Source organism: Bos javanicus, chromosome 18 (genome assembly GCF_032452875.1).
Source record: "Bos javanicus breed banteng chromosome 18, ARS-OSU_banteng_1.0, whole genome shotgun sequence".
Classification (NCBI taxonomy): Eukaryota; Metazoa; Chordata; class Mammalia; order Artiodactyla; family Bovidae; genus Bos; species Bos javanicus.
The window spans coordinates 64,379,909-64,398,949 of record NC_083885.1 but is presented as its reverse complement, the minus strand read 5'-3'; the positions used below and the strand labels follow the sequence as shown (position 1 = coordinate 64,398,949).

The 19,041-nt window shown below is 54.9% G+C and overlaps 2 protein-coding genes across 2 annotated transcripts in view; both read left to right on the top strand.

Annotated features, from left to right (window-relative positions):
- The first annotated feature begins 550 nt into the window (after positions 1 to 550).
- Positions 551 to 6,258, top strand: ZNF835 (zinc finger protein 835). Its single transcript, XM_061386471.1, has 3 exons — positions 551 to 833; positions 1,936 to 2,030; positions 3,185 to 6,258. Exons 1-3 carry the CDS (start codon positions 783 to 785, stop codon positions 4,806 to 4,808), a joined length of 1,770 nt encoding a protein of 589 aa, XP_061242455.1. The 5' UTR covers positions 551 to 782; the 3' UTR covers positions 4,809 to 6,258.
- Positions 6,259 to 6,980: 722 nt separating this feature from the next.
- LOC133229504 (zinc finger protein 28 homolog) overlaps positions 6,981 to 19,041 on the top strand; it is a 51,405-nt gene continuing 39,344 nt past the window's right edge. The window contains exons 1-7 of the mRNA XM_061385868.1: positions 6,981 to 7,285; positions 7,707 to 7,798; positions 12,448 to 12,574; positions 12,660 to 12,755; positions 14,688 to 14,839; positions 15,533 to 15,644; positions 15,983 to 16,078. Of these exons, the coding sequence (XP_061241852.1) occupies positions 7,078 to 7,285; positions 7,707 to 7,798; positions 12,448 to 12,574; positions 12,660 to 12,755; positions 14,688 to 14,839; positions 15,533 to 15,644; positions 15,983 to 16,078 (883 nt within the window). The 5' untranslated portion in view covers positions 6,981 to 7,077. The remainder of the gene's footprint in view (positions 7,286 to 7,706; positions 7,799 to 12,447; positions 12,575 to 12,659; positions 12,756 to 14,687; positions 14,840 to 15,532; positions 15,645 to 15,982; positions 16,079 to 19,041) is intronic.

The window sequence follows — 19,041 nt, the reverse complement described above, 5'->3', positions numbered from 1 at the left end:
GTTTAATGGGCAGCCTTGGGAGAACATAAAGTAATATGGTGTCTCACAGGGCTTTGTGATTCTGGTGACATACATTTATCACGTCATACATGATTGTACATTCACACTGCCTTCCCAACTATCTAAAAATGAGCTTGTGCTCATTTCTCTAATAGCCAAGTGAATAACTTACGAAGGCTCACCCTATGAAGAGAATAATTTAGGAAGTCTAACTCTATGGAGAAGCACTTTACAGTAATGGCAGGCCAATAATTACGCCTATTTCAAGTTCTCTGCTATAATCATTTGCCAACGTCAATGAGTTTTTCACTTTCTCTGCTCTCAGGTGGAACTACAGCAATCGTCTGAGACAAATGACTTCCACTGCTTAATGGTGAACTGTGGCATGCAAACCTCAGTGCTGTGTGACCTGGGGTGACTAACTTAGCCTCTCTGATCCTCAGTCTTTTGAGGCTCTGCGGACTCCGCCCCCTCCTTGAGGACGCGGAGTCCCGCCCCCATTTGCCCGCCCCGCCCTCCTAGGGCTCTTGGAAAGGCTGAGAGTCTTCTTTCCACAGCGTGCCGACGCAGGGCCTTCTGGGAGTTGTAGTTTCGGTGACGCCGGCACGGCGCGGGGGGGGGGGCCTCAGTCGCTGTATGGGCGCAGCGCGGCGCCTTCTGGGAGTTGTAGTTCTTGGGAGCCCCAAACGGGCCGCAGCTCTCCCGGCGCGCGTGCACACAGCGGGTCGGCCCGGCGCTTGGACCCGACTGTGGAGGCTGCTGCCTTGCTTCGTGAGGCCTGCATGTCCGCGCCACCGCGGGACGAGGGGCCTCAGGGGGTCCGCGTGGACCAGGTAGGGCCAGAAACTGTGGAGAAACTGACTCGAACCCGCCACGCTTGGCGGGAGCCGCCCGAGGCCTTCGAAACTGGTCCCGAGGCGAGGGCGCCGGGTTGTGGGGTGCGCATGCGCGGGTGGTGTGCGCGGGTCCCTGTGTGTGTCCGTGTGTCCCCGGTACGCCCTCACCCGCCCCGCGTGCCACTCCAGAAGTTTTTCCTGGTGCAGACGTGTATCTGCATGTGTCACCGTGCGTGTGAGCCCGCCTGTCACACCAGAACTTTGTGCCCGTGCACCTGTGCGTGTGACTTCGTGAGTCTGTCCCCAAGGGTCACCATCGGTTGGCACGTGCCTGACCGTCGCGGCCTTTGCCCGAAAATTCGAGCACTTGGGGACGTCTGTCTTTGTGTGACTTGGAGCATGTGTGGAATGTGCTCTCCTGGCTAGGTGTGAGGTATATAATTCCACAGTTCCTGGGTGTGCACCTGCGTGGGGAGGCTCCGCAGGTGTGTCTGCCAGCCTGGAGCCCGATGGTCTGTGTGTGCCTGAGCGTGGCGGGCCGTGCCTGCGGTGTTTATGAGAGACCTCAGGAGCGTGGAGTTGTGTTTGTGTGTGTGTGTGCGCGCGTGGGGGAGACGCTGCACACCTGTGACTCTGGGCCTGTGTGGAGCTCTGCCCACCGCGTGACTGCATGTGACGGGTGTGCCACTGCGGGTGGTGCGCCTGTTGGGTGGCCACCACGTGTGACTTACCGTGTGTGTGTGTGGGCAAGCGTGACCGCAGGTGCACTTGGAGTTGTGCACATGTGTGAGATGGCTGGCCTCCTCGTCACCCACAGCACATGGGAGTGTAAGGGCATCCGAGTGCCAAGGGAGGGATGCTGTTAACCGCCTCCCTCCCCCAGTTTGGTCGCGTGCCACCCCAGTGTGTGTCTGGGTGATGTGACTGCCTCTGGGCATGTCTGTGTCTCCCCTTCGGTTGCCTGTTTGTGTACCTGCCCGGCCCAGGTCCACCCCGCCCTGACTCCACCTACCGTCCCCACACGCACACGGAGGGGACACCCTGTGTGCGGCGTCTGCCCAGGCATCTGCCTTCACATCCCTGCTGCTTTCTTGCACAGACGTCTGCTGGACCCACGCGGGAGGCACGTGCAGCCGGGACAGGTGCCACAGCCCGAGAGATGTGGATGGGACCCGGTGCTTCCAAACCCACGAGGTGGGTACCACTGCCTCCTCTGGGGACCCAGCCAGGCCCTGCTCAAGCCTGGGGGCTGCCGGAGGGGTGACCCCACACTGGGCCCGGCCCAGCCTGGGTCCCGCCGCAGAGCGCTCGCCCTGCACAAAGACCCCGCACCACCTGCCCTCACCGCATCGTCCGGGTCTCCCTGCGCTCTGCCCGGTCACACTTCTCCAGCCCTCGCCCCGCGCCCAGCCCCTTTACTTGGCCTCTGACACCGTGGTTGTGGTCCCACCTTAGGCCCTTTGCACTTGGCGGTGCTCACAGGCCAGAATGCTCTCATCATCACTTCCTCAGTGAGGCCTGCACTGGGGGACGAGCCTTTCAGGCAGCTGGAATGGCCGATGCAAAGGCCCTATGGCAGGAGCATGCCCGGAGTCATTTGTGGAACAGGGAGGAGGCCTTTGGCTGGAGAAGGCTGAAGTTGGGCAGCTGCTGTGCGGGCCATGGAGAGGAGTGAGGCTTTCATGGAGCCATTGGTGACTTTAAGTGGAGGGGAGAGAGGAAGGAGGAAAAGCTCCGGAGCCCTGGCATCGCAGCTTCCAGGAGCCTCACTGTGGAATAAAGAGCTAATACGTGGCAACAGCTTAAAGCAGCAGGCCCCAGCCGTTTTGGCACCAGGGACCAGTTTCATGGAAGACAGTTTCCAGGGAGGCTCAGGCCCAGGGGGCAGACACACGACCGTCTGGATCCACGGTCTTTCAGGGAAGGGTGTGTTCAGGGGGTTATGCCATCACCCCCAGGATGGCCCCCGACTCGTCCGCCCACCCCAGGGGTCTGCCCCCAGTGGCGGATACTGACCGCGGTACACACCAGGAGTGAGGGCTTCAGTATACATTTTGCGTGGACACAGTTGAATCCCTAGCAGCAGGGTTGAGAGACACTTGGTTGCTGCACCTGGCGGGTATTGGGGTGCTCTGAGTCCCAGGATCCTGTTCAACGTCCTGTTGAACACAACGCACAGGGTGGCCCCAGGACACCAGTCTGACCCAGGCAGCCGGTAGACAGGCCCCTCGCTGACCCTTTCCCAGCCTGAGACCGGTGACAGACCAGTTTGGTTCTCCATTGTTTTCTTTCTTTCCTTCCTTCTTTCTCTCTCCCGCTTCTCCTCCCCTACTTTTCCCATAACAAAGATGTGAAATCGAGGCAGCAGCTCGGAAAGCCGGGATGGAAGCACTCCTGGAGGGCGCCGCTCCCCAGAGCTCCAAGTTGGGAGAAACCCCCAAACCCGAGGGTGGGTTCAAGGACGGGCCAGAGAAGGCGGAAACCTGTTTGAAGCAGGAGGCCCGCAAGGAAAACCCCACCAGGGACGGGGTGCCCAAGCAGGATGAGCTCGCCGCCGGAACTCCCGAGACCAACTGCAGCCCCCTGACTCCGCAGGCCGACCACCGGCCCCAGAGGCGCGGCGCTCCAAGAAAGCGCAGGACCCTGAAGAAGGCAGCCGCCAGCGCGGAGCCGGAGCCAGAGGAGGTGGCGGAGCGAGGGGGCGGTGGCCCCAGCAAGCCGTGGAAGTGTGGGGACTGCGGCAAGGCCTTCAGCTACTGCTCGGCCTTCACGCTGCACCAGAGGACGCACACCGGGGAGAAGCCGTTCCCCTGCGCGGACTGTGGCCGCGCCTTCAGCCAGAGCGCGCACCTGGCGCAGCACCGGCGCGTGCACACGGGCGAGCGGCCCTACGCCTGCGCCGAGTGCGGCAAGGCCTTCAGCCAGGGCTCCTATCTGGCGGCGCATGGGCGCGTGCACACGGGCGAGCGGCCCCACCACTGCACCGACTGCGGCAAGGCCTTCGCGCGCCCCACGCACCTGGCGCAGCACCGGCGCGTGCACACGGGCGAGCGGCCCTTCGCCTGCGGCCAGTGCGCCAAAGCCTTCCGCAGCCGCTCGTCGCTGCGGGAGCACCAGCGCATCCACACGGGCGAGAAGCCCTTCGCCTGTGCGCGCTGCGACAAGGCCTTCCGCTTCTCCTCGGCGCTGCTCCGCCACCAGCGCACGCACACGGCCCAACGGCCCTACACGTGCGGCCAGTGCGCCAAGGCCTTCACGCAGGCCGCGCACCTGGCGCAACACCGCGGCGTGCACACGGGTGAGAAGCCCTTCGCCTGCACTGAGTGCGGCGCACGCTTCAGCCAGAGCGCCTCGCTCACCGAGCACCGGCGCATCCACACGGGCGAGAAGCCCTTCGCCTGCGCGCAGTGCGGCAAGGCCTTCACGCAGGTGTCGCACCTGAGCCGCCACCGGCGCACGCACACCGGCGAGCGGCCCTACGCGTGCGGGGCCTGCGGCCGCGCCTTCAGCAACCGCTCGCACCTGGTGCAGCACCACCTGGCGCACACGGGCGCGCGGCCCTACAAGTGCCCGGAGTGCGGCGCCGCCTTCGGCCACGTGTCCTCCCTGCTCGAACACCAGAAGGTGCACACGGGCGAGAAGCCCTTCCGCTGCGGCGACTGCGGCCGCGCCTTCAGCCACGGCTCGTCGCTGACGCTGCACCGGCGGACGCACACGGGCGAGCGGCCCTACGCCTGCCCCGAGTGCGGCAAGGCCTTCAGCAACCGCGCCTACCTGGTCCAGCACCACATCGTGCACACCGGCGAGAAGCCCTACGAGTGCGGCGGCTGCGGCAAGGCCTTCAGCTTCTCCTCCGCGCTCATCCGGCACCGGAAGACCCACGCCGCGGGCAAGAAGGTGGGGGCTCCGCTTGGCCCCGCGGCCGCCGCCGCACCCACACCCGCGCTCCCGGCGGGAGGAGGAGCCTGCTGACGTGACAACGGGGAGCCTGCAGAAACCTCGGTGCTGGTGGTGGCTGCTGTTCAGCCTTTCAGTCGCGTCCAACTCTTGGCGACCCTGTGGACTGCAGCACGCCAGGCTTCCCTGTCCTTCAGTATCTCCCGGAGGTCGCAGACTCATGTGCATTGAGTCGGTGATGCTGTCTAACCATGTGATCCTCATCCTCTGTACATGGTACAACACATAACCTTGGTGGACCAGCCCAAGCATGAAGCCTGAGATCTACGGGGACCTCCTATAGGTGGGGGCTCACTGAACCTTCGCTACCTCGTGCTCAGGCTCTTGGTGCTGGCCAGGAGACACACCACCATCCCAGTGATGCCCCTGGGGAAACCGAGGCTCTGAGAGGCTCCGTGAGGTTCCCTCCTCACTCGAGGCTGATGTCACACTGCCAGGATCAAGCCCACATCTGCCAGTCTCCCTGGTTCAAAATCATAAAGAGAGAAGTGTGTGTGTGTGTGTGTGTGTGTGTGTGTGTGTGTGTGTGTGTGTGTGTTGTGTGGTCACTCAGTTGTGTCCGACTCTGCGACCCCACGGACAGTGGCGCCTGCGAGGCTCCAGTGTCCATGGGAGTCTTCAGGCAGGAATACTGGAGTGGGTTGCCATTTCCTCCTCCAGGGGATCTTCCCGACGACCCAGGGATCAAACTCCCGACTCCTGCAGTGCGGGCGGATGCTTTACAACTGAGCCACCAGGGAAGCCCATAAAAAGGTCAGCTAACTCAGATAACGATGAATGTTATGGACAGGATTTTAAAAGATATGGGGAAGTGATTCTGCCTTATACGTGAGTTAATTTTAATTTTATGCTAACTAAAATCCTCCAATACTTTGGCCACCTGATGTGAAGAACTGATTCATTGGAAAAGACCCTGATGCTGGGAAAGATTGAAGGCTGGAGAAGGGGATGACAGAGGATGAGATGGATGGCATCATGACTCAATGGACATGAGTTTGAGCAAGCTCTGGGAGTTGGTGTTGGACAGGGAAGTCTGGCCTGGTGAATGGGTTCGCAAAGAGTGACACGACTGAGCGACTGAACTGAACTAAAATAGCTTGTTTGTGGCCTATCAAACACGCATGGTACGTCTGCTGTAATTAGAAAAGAAAAGGGCATCTGGGCCAGAAGTAGAGCACGTGCTGCCTCCCTTCCTGGGACGCCAGTGCTGACACTCCATCAGTAATACTTCATTCCCAGGTGCCAAGGCCAACTGCCGAGGCATTGTGAATGTATGGCGGTCCGTTTGTTTTGAAAACTTGAAGAAACATATCTCTGACGTGTTTAACGTTTTGTTCTGACAACACGTAAAACTGTTGAAAACCATGCTTCTCTGGAGCAATTTTTCAGAATGATTTGGGAGGCTGTATTCTGGGCTGTAGTCCTCAGTTTGACTCAAATAAAACTCTTTTCTATTTTTATTGTACAGTATTCATCGATTATTTTCATTGACAGGGAATTGGTGGTATTTATGAGGCTGGGCAGATCACTCCCAGGGGATGACAAGCGAATGAAAGAAAGGAGCCAACCCAGAGGCAAGTTTGGGGAAAGACTGCTTGGACCCGCCGGTCGCTGAGGTCTGGCATCTGGAGCGTAGGGCTGACAGATGAGGGAGGCTCCTGGTATCAGGAGAGGGGACCCGCCTGAGGTCAAGGGGGAATGCAGACCGGACACCGAAGGCACGCTGCTCCTCAGACACCCCATCACAATCACGTCTCGGCCCTGCCCAGGCCCAGTATTGCCCGTCTGTTTGCGCGTCCCCCAATTCTGATGGGTGACACCCTGCAAGAACCACGCTACCTGCCCTGCCCATCATATCATTTTCCGATCCCCACGGCCCCGCCCCTCGCCGCAGGCTCCACCCCCTCTGCAACTGCGCCTGCGCGCTCCAAGGCCGGCACGACTCCCAGAAGCCCTCGGGGTATGCTTCTGTCTCGAGAGGCAGCCTGTACGCCCAGCCAGACCCGCTGCTTGTGGGGGCAGCCGCGGGCCGGAAGGGCCGGGAGCGGCTGACCTGGGGCGGGGCTGACGGGCCCTGGCCTCGCCGCCGCCTGAGGCCTTGGCGCCTCCGCGACGCCGGCCGGGACTCCGTTTCCCAGAGGGCGCCGCGGCGGTGGACACGCCCCCTTCCGGCGGCGGCGCGCGGCCCGGCTCCCTGCGGGCCCGGCGGGGTGGTGGGCTCGGCTGCCGGGCGCGCGCGGGCCGGGGTGGGGCGGGCCGGCGGCGGGGCGCGCTCGGCGCCGACATGCGGGGGGCGGTGAGCGCGGGCCCCCGCGGGCTGGGGTCGCAGCCGCGGCGAGGCGCCCCCCGCGCCAAGCCCAGGGCGGGCCGAGGTCGGAGCGCGGGGACCCCGGTCGCCTTCGCCCGTCCGGCCCGGGGAAGGCCGCGCTCAAGGAGTGGCCCCACGTCTAAGGGCCGGCGAGGAGCGGCGACCACGGGACCGGAGGACAGAGGTGGGGGTGGCGAGCGGACGGGACGAACCCATCCTGTCAGGGTGAGGGGAGCGTGGTGTCTGGGGCAGAAGGCTTCCCGGGGCCCAGGTGCTGGTGAATGGCGTCCCTGGGCTGTGGGGGGTGGGGGGGGCGGGAATCCAAAGCTTGGAAACTCAGCCTGAGAGCGTCGGTCAGGGTCACCCTCACTGGACACCCCTCTGTTTCAGTGCTCCCAGAAACCCGCCTCCGCACCGTGGGTGCCCCTCGTAGGCTAGTGACCTTATTCCGGCTGCCCCTTCAAAATTGGTCCCCGGCCGCTCATGCTGGAGCATTTGATTCTCCACCTGTTGAATCCGTTTCGTATTTGTAGCCGTCGTTTAAGACGCAGCAGGAAGGGACAGGTGGAGACCTGGCCTCTAGCTGCTTCTTTCTCTTCCCCCAGCTCTGCCTTCCAGGGACACGGCCGCCCTCCGGGAGAGGGGGCCCAAGCAGGAGGCGGCCGGGACCGGAGTTGAACGGCAAGCCACGTCCCAGGTGAGGGGGCGTTCCCTCTTCTCCTCTCTGAAAGGCAAGCTTGCTTTTCAGGGCTTAATGACGTTTATTTTCTTTTAGAAGTTTTCAGTGTAAGAGACCTGTCGGGGGAGCTGGTTCCCATTTGCCCACATTCTGGTGAGTGGTGGGCTACAGGGGCAGCCCAGGGCCTCCCTCCCTGCTTCCTCTCCATGTCTTTCTCTGTTTGTCGGTCACTGAAGGACTGAGTCAGCCCCTCCCTAGAGTAAGGTGCTCCTCAGCACAGACAGGACAGCCCCTTTGTTGAACCTGGTTTGTCTGATGTTCTCTTTGAGCTAGGCCCTGGAGAGACAGATGGCTGAGCCCTGGCCCCTGCTCCCTGGGAGCTGTTAGTGGAAAGTCGTGGAAGCATACAGGGTTCTGAATGTGAGTTCTAGCATGGTGATAGTGGGCTGGAGGAACTCTCGGAGTCTCGGCACCTGTCGGGGAAGGGGAGGGAGGTGATCTCTGAGCCCCATGTTTCCTTTTTCAGTATTTTTCTTTGGCTGTGCTTGGGTCTTCATTGCAGCGTACGGACTTCGTGTAGTTACACTGCAAGGGCTTCTCGTGGTGGCACGCGGGCTCTCTAGTTGCTTAGCTGCCCTGCGGCATGTGGGATCTTTGTTCCCCGACCAGGGATCGAACCTACGTCTGCTGCATTGCTAGGCGGATTCTTAAGCACTGGATCACCAGGGAAGTCCCAGGCCTCATGTTTTGCAGGAAGAGAAAAGGTTTGGCAGACAGAAGAGGGAAGGGCAGCCCTGGTGTGGTGTGTAAGGCTATCTTTTCCCGCTTGGTTGTGTTGCTTCTTAGAATGTTGATAAACTGTCTCCGTCCGCTGTGTCTCCTACGTGTCATCACCAGCTCCTCCATGTATGAGCCAGGTTCAGTCGCCCAGTGAGCTCCATCCACATTACCAAAGGCAGCGCTCAGGTCTTGGTCTTTCTTGACTGTTGCTGGCATCTGAGGTCGTTCAGGGTTGCCAGGCTGACACTGTGAAGGGCCAGGTAGTAAATATTTGGGGCTGCAAGGCTGTGAGGTCTCTGTTGCAGCTGCTCCCCTCTGCCTTCTAGAAGCAGCCACAGAGCATACATAAGTGATTGGGCGGGGCTGTGTTCCAGTGAAACTTGATTGACAGAAACGGGTAACGGTCACCCCTGAAAGAGCTCACCGGGCGGCCACCCTTCCTGACTTCTCCGCTGCCGCAGCTCTTCATCATCCTGAGCTGCAGCTGTCGCTGGGCCTCCGGGCCCTGTACTTCTCTCTGTTCTTGTCTGCCCGCCTTCCCCTGTTCTCGCCTGTACAGACTAGCCACGCGCCGGCTTCTCCCGGTCCACCTTTCCAGCCCAGTCCTCTCTCTGAGCTCCAGGCCTCCGTGTCCAGCCGTGTGTCCGGTAGGGAGCTCACAGCGGACACATCCAGCCCCAGGCTCCTGGGTTCCTCCCATAAACCAGCCCCTGCCGCAGCTTGCCTCTGCCCGTCTGCGGCAGCTTCATACCCCAGTTCGTCAGGCCAGAGCTGGCGTCACTCCTGTCTCCTCTGCTGGCCTCACCTCCCGTGTTCGGTCCGTCGGCAGATCCCGTCAGCGCTGTTTTCGCCTTGTGCCCACACTCTGACAGCCGTCACCGCCCCTGCACCCCCGCCGCGGTCCTCGTTATCTTACCGTCCGCCGCTTCAGCTCATGCCCCCCGTGATCCCCGCCCAGCGCCGCAGCCAGAGAAGTTTGTGCTGTCGAGGTCTGCTCAGACCATCCTGTGGCTTCCCCTGCTCGAGGCTGAGGGGCCCCCTGCCACCTGGTGCCGCCTCTGACCCGGACTGCACGCCCCCATCACTCACTTTGCCTTCTAGAAGTTGCCTTCTCCTTTTCCTGATTGCGCTGTCTAAAGCTTCAGAGCCTCCCACCCAGATTCCTCATATCCCTCTTCCCTGCTTTACTTGTGAAAGACTCTTAGCACTTTCCAGCATTCCATATGCTTAATTTACGTGCTTTTCTCTTGTCTGATTCTCTTACCACAAAGTACGTTTGACACAGGCAGGAGTTTTCAGTAGTTTTGCCCCAGTGCCCGATGCAGCAAATACACGGTGGATGAATGTGTGAACATAGTCTTTTAAAGTGCTCTTGGAAACCAATGTTTCAGTATTTAGTATAGTGTCACAATAATAACTTTTATGCTTAGAATGTGCATTGTCTCTGATTATTTCATGTGAGTATATTCCCAGAAGTTTTTCTTACCTTGTGGATTAAAGTTCACCAAACTTATAATGAAAGCAAAATACTTTAAAAATTATATGTGGGTGGAATAGCAGTATGGCCTCAAAAACTAGAATTCTAGTTTTTACTTTTTTACTAAAAAAAGTAAATGTCACCAAAATAATTTATTACAAACTTTTCATTTGTGCGCTTGAAAAATTACCTGAATTGAATTGAACAACAACAAAAACCCTCTTTAATATATTTTTTTCTATAAGATATTAATTTCTATTCATCTTTTCCTGTAAAAGCACAGTATTTTTCTGTGAGGATAAGCTTGCTCTGTAGTTTTTATTTCTTTGTTTTTGAAGTCCGTCTCATCTTTATTATGACAGTACTAAGGCACCGGATCACATTCTTGTATGAGGTACAGATTCTATAGCTGTGGCTTTTCTCAGGGTGTAATGTGACTCTGTGAAACCCATTTGAAAATCTCCGCACCTATATGATGGCAAGAGGAATGAGAACAGGACCTGCACATTCTCACTGTGTGCTCACGCGGAGGAGGGGGCTGGGGAGCCTCTTCTCTAAGGACACTCATCCCATTCATGGGCAGCGGGTGGGCGGTTTCCCACAGTCCCTGTCTCCAAATAATACCTTCACACGGGTGTTGGGATCTCAGCATGTGACGGGTAGGGGGACAGAAACATTCAGACAGAGAACTAACCACAGTCATTAGTTCTGTGCACAAGGAGCTGTCGGTAGAAACTGGGAAAACAGCTTCAGAGGATGTGTACTCACTCTGACATGGGGCCCCTCTGGAATATGGGGTTAGAGAGGTGGGGAAGGGACGTTTCTTATCAAGGAAAAAAACACAGCCAGAAAAACCCAGTTGCCAAGTACAAGAAAATATTTGAACTTGCATTCTTCTCCTTAAGGGCCACACAAGTTCCAGTTTTACCAAAGACAAAGTAGTGACAGATGCTAGAAAAACAGGCAACCTTTTCTCTGGCTCCAGCTTAAAAAGCTACTGTAAAGATGCTGTAGTATATGCATCTGTAGTGTATACAGCATATGCTATATACAGATACAGTAATTTGTATACAATTGATATGCTACATACACTGTATATGTTTTGCTTCATTTAGTAAGGAATATCTGAAAGCTATTTGAATATTGGGGGAAAAAAAAAAGCATAAGGGTTGCCAGCCAAGGAGCAGGAAGACTTAGAATGGAAGATTGGAATCTGCAAAAACCCGTCTTTTAGAACTGGGTCAGAAAAAGTAGCCCCATCTGAGCACCTGTGCCTTTGAACGCAGTTGAAAATATCTGCCAAAAAATATCTGCAGTGAAATGTTTTATTTGTTTCTAAACCACTTTATTGAGGCAAGATTGACACATAGCTGCACATTTTTAATATGTACAACTCAATGAATATGAGGATAAATATACACCCACAGAACCCTTGTGACCCGTCTTTACAGTTCGGTTAAAGATGTCTTCAAAGTTTGTGTGAGTTAAGGAACATGTGATTGTACATTGTTCAACAGATACCGAACCTCCAAGGGGTTTTTTGTTTCCAGTACAACGATATCAGTCTTTAAGTGGAAAGGTGGGGCCTTGGTCAGCATCAACACAGTGTTTATGAAACACCACATTCTGAGTGCCACGCTCTTGACGTGGGTCGCATGGGTTTATTTCCCCATTCCTTTTTCTCTCTTTTTTTTTTTCCTCGGAGAGGAAGAAGGACTCGTTATTACCTGCAGGAAGTCGGGAACACTGGGGATTTTTCCCAGAGCGTGTCTCTCTGTCCCCATTCTTGTGCTGATCCAGACCACTTGACTGTCCTCACGGCAGAAAAGGCTCTGGTACCGGTTGTGCATGGGACAGCTCAGCCTCCCTTGTTTATTGTGTGAATTGACGTCCTCCTGTATTTTACTTGTGTACCCCCGCCACCTGCACAGAATTGCCACTTCTCCAGGGGTAGGGGCACTCTCTCTCTCTCTGAAGTTTATGACTGAATGAGGCCCAATCATTAACTGGATTTCCACATTATCAGACATTACTCTGTACACATAAAATCTCCTACCTAAAATGGAGAGGAAGTAGTTCTTAGCCCCTATGTTAGTCTGTGAGGGCTGCCATGACAGAACTCCACAGGGTGGGCAGCTTCAGCGACACAGTGATTTTTCCCAGTTCTCGGGGCCAGAAGTCCGAGACCGAGGGGTCAGCAGAGGTGCTTTTCCCCAAGGTCGCCCTCCGCTCCCACCACCTGTGGTTTCTTCCTCTTACGAGAGCACGGGTCCGTGCGACTCCACGCAGCTCTCGATCACCTCTCTGAAGTCCAGCCACATTCGGGGTACAGGGGCTGGGGGGGCGTGTTCTGTGTGTGCACCGGGGGTGTGAGCTCTGGTCCAGCGCGCACGCGGTCGTGTCGCCCCAGAGCCCGCTGACGTTCGGTGACGTGGCAGTGGAGTTCTCCGGGGAGGAGTGGGCCTGGCTGGACTCGGCCCAGAGGAGCCTGCACCGGAGCGTGATGCTGGAGAACTACAGGAACCTGGCCTCGCTGGGTAAGGGCCGGCTGCTGCCCCCGCCCCGCCCGCCGCAAGGACCGACCTGTGCGTGACCGCCTGCCCTGTCTTCTTACGCATTTAGGGCTTTGCCTGTCTAAGCCCGAGATGATCTCGTCGTTGGAGCAGAGGAAGGAACCCTGGGCTGTGAAGAGGAAGTCGACCAGAGGCATGCGCCCAGGTGAGCATGGCGGGGGCGGGGACCCACGGCACCGCGCCCTCGGACGCCTGGGACCACCACCAGACTGCTGAACCGCCCCGCCCCCGAGGGAAAATCGAGGAAGCGAGGCCTGGGCTTTGCACGTTTCCTCTTCCCTGCCTCTCCACCTGCGCTCCCCCCCCTCCACACACCACCCTGGTCCGCTCTCTGCACCTCCTCTGTCTGCAGCTCCTCTGACCTTCCATCACTCAGACTTACGCAGTCACCTCTGCTCCTCACAAGGCTGATGCTGCTGTGGTTCTGTCTCATTTCCCTTTGATGAAATGACTTGCACTCAGGGTCTTCCTCTGACTGATTTCCACTGTGTCAGCTTTGAGTGAGGCCGCAGGTGCTGGCTGGGAGGTCGAGGGCGAGCCCTTGGAGAAGTCCCAGGGGCGAGACGACATGTCTTTGTGCACAGAAGTGCAACAGAAAGGGCTGTCTCACGTGTGACAAGAGTAAATAGGGACTCGAGGAAGAAAAGGTTTCATCCTCAGTTTCACGCCAGGGGAATAAGGCAGGAGCATAGAGCCTCGAGGAGAAAGGCGAGAAGGAGGGGACAGGTCAGTAGGTCTGCAGGCGATCTGGGCTGGGCCTTGATCGGTCTAGGATCCCGGGGAACGTGTGTGCAGACCGGCCGCACAGGCAGGCGACTGGCTCTCAGGAGAGGGCTCTGATCCTGATCCAACGGGACGTTCTTGCAGATGTTGTGCTAGTGTTTAAACCACAGGGAGTATAGAGATTTCAGTCACAGCATTATTTCTGGGACATCAGGTTAATCACAAGGACTCAGAAGTACAGATTCCTCATGGTGGGTCCTGTAATAGGAAATGACTATCGTCCCTAAAGAGTGGAGAATCTCGTAAGACCCCTTTGTTCAAACCATACTTCGGAGGAAAGTTTATATCCATAGAACAGTTATCAACTGCATCAACTCCCATGGGTCATCATACTCCCAGGGTCATTGTACACCCAGGAGAACTGGAACGGTGTTTCAGGGGAAAGTTTTCCTCTTATCGTCAAACTCGGTGGCTTTCTCTGAGCTGGTTTCCTGAGACAGAACTGGTTTTTTCCCCTTCTGTTGATGCTTTCTTTCTCTCTTTCTCAGTTAGAATCTCTAGCTCAGATTCTACTTGATATTGAAGACTTGGCACATACAGCCAGGATCTGAACATTGGTTAGTTAGCATCGTAATAATTTTTTTTAAAGTTTACATTATAAATGTAATGTAAACAAGAGGAGCAAGCGAAGAAACCTTTGCTAAATAAAACGGAGAAAGATTCAGAGAGACTTAGTAAGCGTTTCCTCCTGTGGCCTCTGCCCGCTCTTTGTTCCGGCCGTGTTTCATCTTAGATTTAAATCTCTGAATTCTCTCATCTCCTGCACTTGGATCTCTTTCTCTGCTGCTAAGTCGCTTCAGTCATCTCCGACTCTGTGCAACCCCATGGATGGCAGCCCACCAGGCTCCCCTATCCCTGGGATTCTCCAGGCAAGAACACTGGAGTGGGTTGCCATTTCCTTCTCCAGTGCATGAAAGTGAAAAGTGAAAGTGAAGTCGCTCAGTCGTGTCTGACTCTAGGGACCCCATGGACTGCAGCCTACCAGGCTCCTCCGTCCATGGGATTTTCCAGGCAAAAGTACTGGAGTGGGGTGCCATTGCCTTCTCCTCTCTTTCTCTAATCTCCTGCCAAAAGTATAACATGCATCACCCACTCAACATCTAGGTGTGAAAACTCACATTGTGTGTGGTAGTATTAAAGCCACACACGTTTGGGATCAGAAGGCCAGCGGATTGTGTAGAAAGCTTTCAAACGATATGTATTTTCTGAGAATCTTTTTCCATCTGGTACCATTTGGGAAAATGTCTTCATACTAACATGTAGTAAAAGATACCTTCTTAAAACTATCCTTCAGACTCGCAGACTCTGCTGAAGACCCAGGAGTTGCCTTCAGAGAACAACTTCAGTGAAGAGGCGTTGTCCCAGGAGGTGCGCACGGAGAGACCCCCGGAGCGCTCCGTCCTCGGGGAAGGCTGGGCTTACGCCGCTGTGTGTGAGGGGCAGCCGGTGAGTCGGGCATAAGCAGAAAACTGGCAGGAGGCAGAGTTTGCGGGGTTCCAGAGGCTTCCCTGCTTCAGCAGGACAGGGCAGGTGGGAGACACAGTCTCCTTCACAAAGAAAGGCAGCTTTGGAGAGCGATCTCGTCTACAGCAAGTGTGGGTGGATTTCCATTTGAATCCAGGACTTCTTACACAGTGTTCCCCCGCGAGAGAGAGCAGCTGCAGTCAGACACACACGAGGGGGACACTGGGTCCCAGCGAGTCGTAGAGAAGTGTGTAAATCAGGATCGTTCCACATGTCGTGGGTGTGAGGGAGCTTTGAGCAGGATCTCAACCCTTCCTTGTCATCAGAGATTTCATACCAGAGGAAAACCCTCTACAGGATTAAGTGAACCCCGTGTGTCAGGTGTGAGGAAGCCTCCGGTGAGCTCTAGAAAGTCCACACGCTGTGGACATTCACTCTCCTCCACCATGTTGCAAGTTCTCCATGGAAGAAACAGTTTCCCCGATTTTTCAATCCTCCCCCCGCCACCTCCCTGCAAACTTAAACGACATAACCAGCTCCGTCGTTACATGACGGGGATCACTCAGAACTAGTGAGAATTCCTGGTACCCAGTGCCTCTCATGGCGTGTGGACATGGCCACCCCAGAGCCAGGTCACGAACATGGCTCGATGGAAACGCATGTCTGCCATTGCAGGGCTTGGTGGCCGTCACGGACGTGGCCACAGATGTCTCGCAGCGGCCAGACCCTGCTGGGCAGAGTTTCTGTAGGAGCGTGGTGTGGGCGGACCGCCATCCGGGGACAGGAGGTAAGGCCCTTCCTCTCCCAGACCTGACTCTTCAGGAGCCCCCGTGCTTGTTCCTCGGTTGTGAATTGTGTGTGTTGGGGGGGCTGAGCAGGGGGAGCTGCCTTCTAAAGTGTGGGCTGAATTCTTACTCCTGCTTCGTAAGAGTGTGACGTTTGCTGAGTTGAAAGTTGAAAGTTTGTAGACAAGAAAGTAGGACAACTTTCTTTGTCATAGATACTCTTCACTTTTCTTCCTGGGCCTTGCTGTAGTAAAACACTCTTCCATCCAAGCCAGGGAGCTGGTTGTCCGTCCGAGAATGCCCAGGGTGTGACAGACCTCGTGTCTTTTCCTGTGTGCAGGACGCTGTGCGTCTGAGCCAGACCTGGTCTCTTTGCTGGAGCGCAGGAAGGCACCCTGGACGGTGGATGGAGAGCTGGTCAGAGCCCCTTCCTCAGGTGAGCCAGGCGGCCGGGTGGAGACGCCCCTGCAGGGCGGGCGGCCCGTGCTTCTGTGGCTTGTTTGATAGCCCTTGTTTTCCATCCATGAACGCTGTTAAGTCTTCTATCCAAGAACACAGGATGTTTTTCCATTTATCTAGGTCTTCTTCATCTTACTCATCAACGTTGGTAGTTTTCACTCTACAGTCTAGCAGCTTTTTAGGTAATTTTATTCCTAAATAATTTATTCTTTCAGTGCTATATTTCATGGAATTATTTTCATAGTTCCTTTTCAGACTGTTCATTCCTAGTGTATGGAAATAGCTGATTTTTGTGTGTTGATCCTGTATTCTGCAGTTTTGGTGACTTGATACATTAGCCCTCATGCTCTTCTTATGGATCGTGTAGGGTTTTCTATACATGAGATCATATCGTCTGCGAATACAGTTTGCAGTCTTCCTTTCTAACTTGGATGCCTTTTATTTCTGTGTCTTCTCGCTCTGGCTGGAACTTCCCAGGCATCCTTGTCTTGTCACTGACCTAAGAAGGAAAGTCCTCAGTGTTTATGTGGCATTTTTTTTTTTTTATATGTGGCATTTTTAAGAAGAGCTTTTATTTTCCCTTTTTTAAGATCATCTTTTCCCAGAAAGCTGACTCTCCACATCATCTCTCTCCCCAACACAACTTTTATCTCCGTGTATTTATTGCAATATAACTGCTTGCACAATTTTTGGTTTTTGCTAAGTGATTTAGCAAAAGGATTTCAGGTATATTCACTCCTTCCTGCAAGTTTATAGTCTGAGATAAGATCTGTACTTGTTCTGAGGTATGTTAGAGGTAATTAGATATAGTGTCAGCACTCACTGTTTTTATAAAAGCAGTCTCTCCAGAATGACAAATTACATCGCAAGGCCCTCTCTGTTAGTAAAGGGCCAGAGAGGAATGGAGGGTTCTGTCTGGCTGGTGGCAGCAGACAGGTCGATGTAAAGTGGTTTCTACCTGAGTGCCGGGCTCCCACCATCAGCAGACTCTGCTGCAGTTAATCAAATGAGACACAGTTGATGGAAACACCATTTCTGGTTGTGCAGGGGCTGCCAGGGTTTCAGGCCTCTAATGAATACTCAGTGGTAAAGAATCCGCCTGCAATGCAGGAGACAGGGTTTGATTCCTGGGTTGGGAAGATCCCCTGGAGTAGGGAATGGCAGCCCACTCCAGGTATCGTGCCTGGAGAATCCCATGGAGAGAGGAGCCTGGCGAGCCCCAGTCCATGGGGTCGCAAAGAGCCTGACACAACTGGGTGACTGTAGCACAGCAACGAATGTTACAGAAAAGGCTGACCGTCTGTGCTTGGCCTGCTCCTGGACCAGCGTCTGTGACGCGATGACTGCCCTGGCGTCGATGCTGCACGGCCAGGGGTGAGGGAACCAGCGTCACAGCCTGCGTTTTAGGTGGTGTGACTGCAGAACAGTTTTCCAGCTCCTCATGCTTCTGACATGTAACTGGTTCCACAGATGCTGAATTTATTTAAACTTTTTCTCTTCACTTCTCCTGGGTTCCTGTATGAATCTGGTCTGGAGTCATCTTGCATATTCGAGACTGCACTTTCCCGTGTGTCAGAGGTGCATGGCTTAATGGTTCCTTGACAGTTTTTTTCACCTGTGGGTGTCCTTTCCGTGTTCCAGAGGTACACCGTTTAGTACTTTCCTTAGGGTTTCATTCAGCAGTGAGTTCACTTTACCGTGTTTCAGAGGTGCATGGTTTACTGGTTTCTTTAGGGTTTCATTCTCCAGGGAATTCACTTTTCCATGTTTCAGAGGTGCGTGGTTTTGCGGCCTCATCATGGTTTCATTCACCAGTGAGTATACTTTCCTGTCTTTCAGAGGTGCACCGTTTTCTGGTTTCCTCATGGTTTCATCTCCAGTGAGTACGCTTTCCCATGTGTCAGAGGTGCATGGTTTAGTGGTTTCATCAGGGTTTCATTCACCAGTGAGTTCACTTCCCCGTGTTTCAGAGGTGCATGGTTCACTGGTTTCTTTAGGGTCTCATTCACCAGGGAATTCGCTATTCTGTGTGTCAGAGATGCGTGCTTTGGCGGCTTCACTTCATCATGGTTTCATTCACCTGTGAGTGTACTTTCCCGTGTTCCAGACGTACACAGTTTAGTGATTTCATCAGGGTTTCATTCAGCAGTGAGTTCACTTTCCCGTGTGTCACAGGTACATGGCTTAATGGTTTCTTTAGTTTCTGTCACCAGTAAGATCACTTGGACGTGTTTCAGAGGTGCAGATTTTAGTGGTTTCATGAGGGTTTCATTCAGCAGTGAGTTTACTTTCCCGTGTTTCAGAGGTGCATGGTTTACTCGTTTCTTTAGGGTGTCCTTCATCTGTGAGTTCACTTTCCTATCTGTCAGAGGTGGATGGTTTACTGGTTTCTTTAGGGTTTCATTCACCACTGAGGTCACTTTTCCCTGTGTCAGAAGTGCACGGCTTAGTGGTTTCCTCAGGGTTCATCTCCAGTGAGTACACTTTTCCATGTGTGGGAGGTACACGTGTTAGTAATTTCTTTAGGGTTTCATTCACCAGTGATTTCACTTTCCCGTCTGTCACAGGTGTGTGGTTTACTGGTGTCTTCAGGGATTCATTCACCCGTGAGTTCACTTTCCCGTGTTCCAGACGTACACAATTTAGTGGTTTCATCAGGGTTTCATTCACCAGTGAGCGTACTTTCCCGTGTTTCAGAAGTGCATCGTTTACTGGTTTCTATGGGTTTCATTCACCAGGAATTAACTTTTTTGTGTGTCAGACGTGCGTGGTTCACTGATGTAATCAGGTTAGTGGTTTCATCGGGGTTTCATTCAGCAGTGACTGTACTTTTCCGTGTTTCACAGGTGTGTGGTTCACTGGTTTCTTTCGGGTTTCATTCACCAGGGAATTCAGTTTTCCGTGTGTCAGAGGTGCGTAGTTTTGCGGCTTCACCGTGGT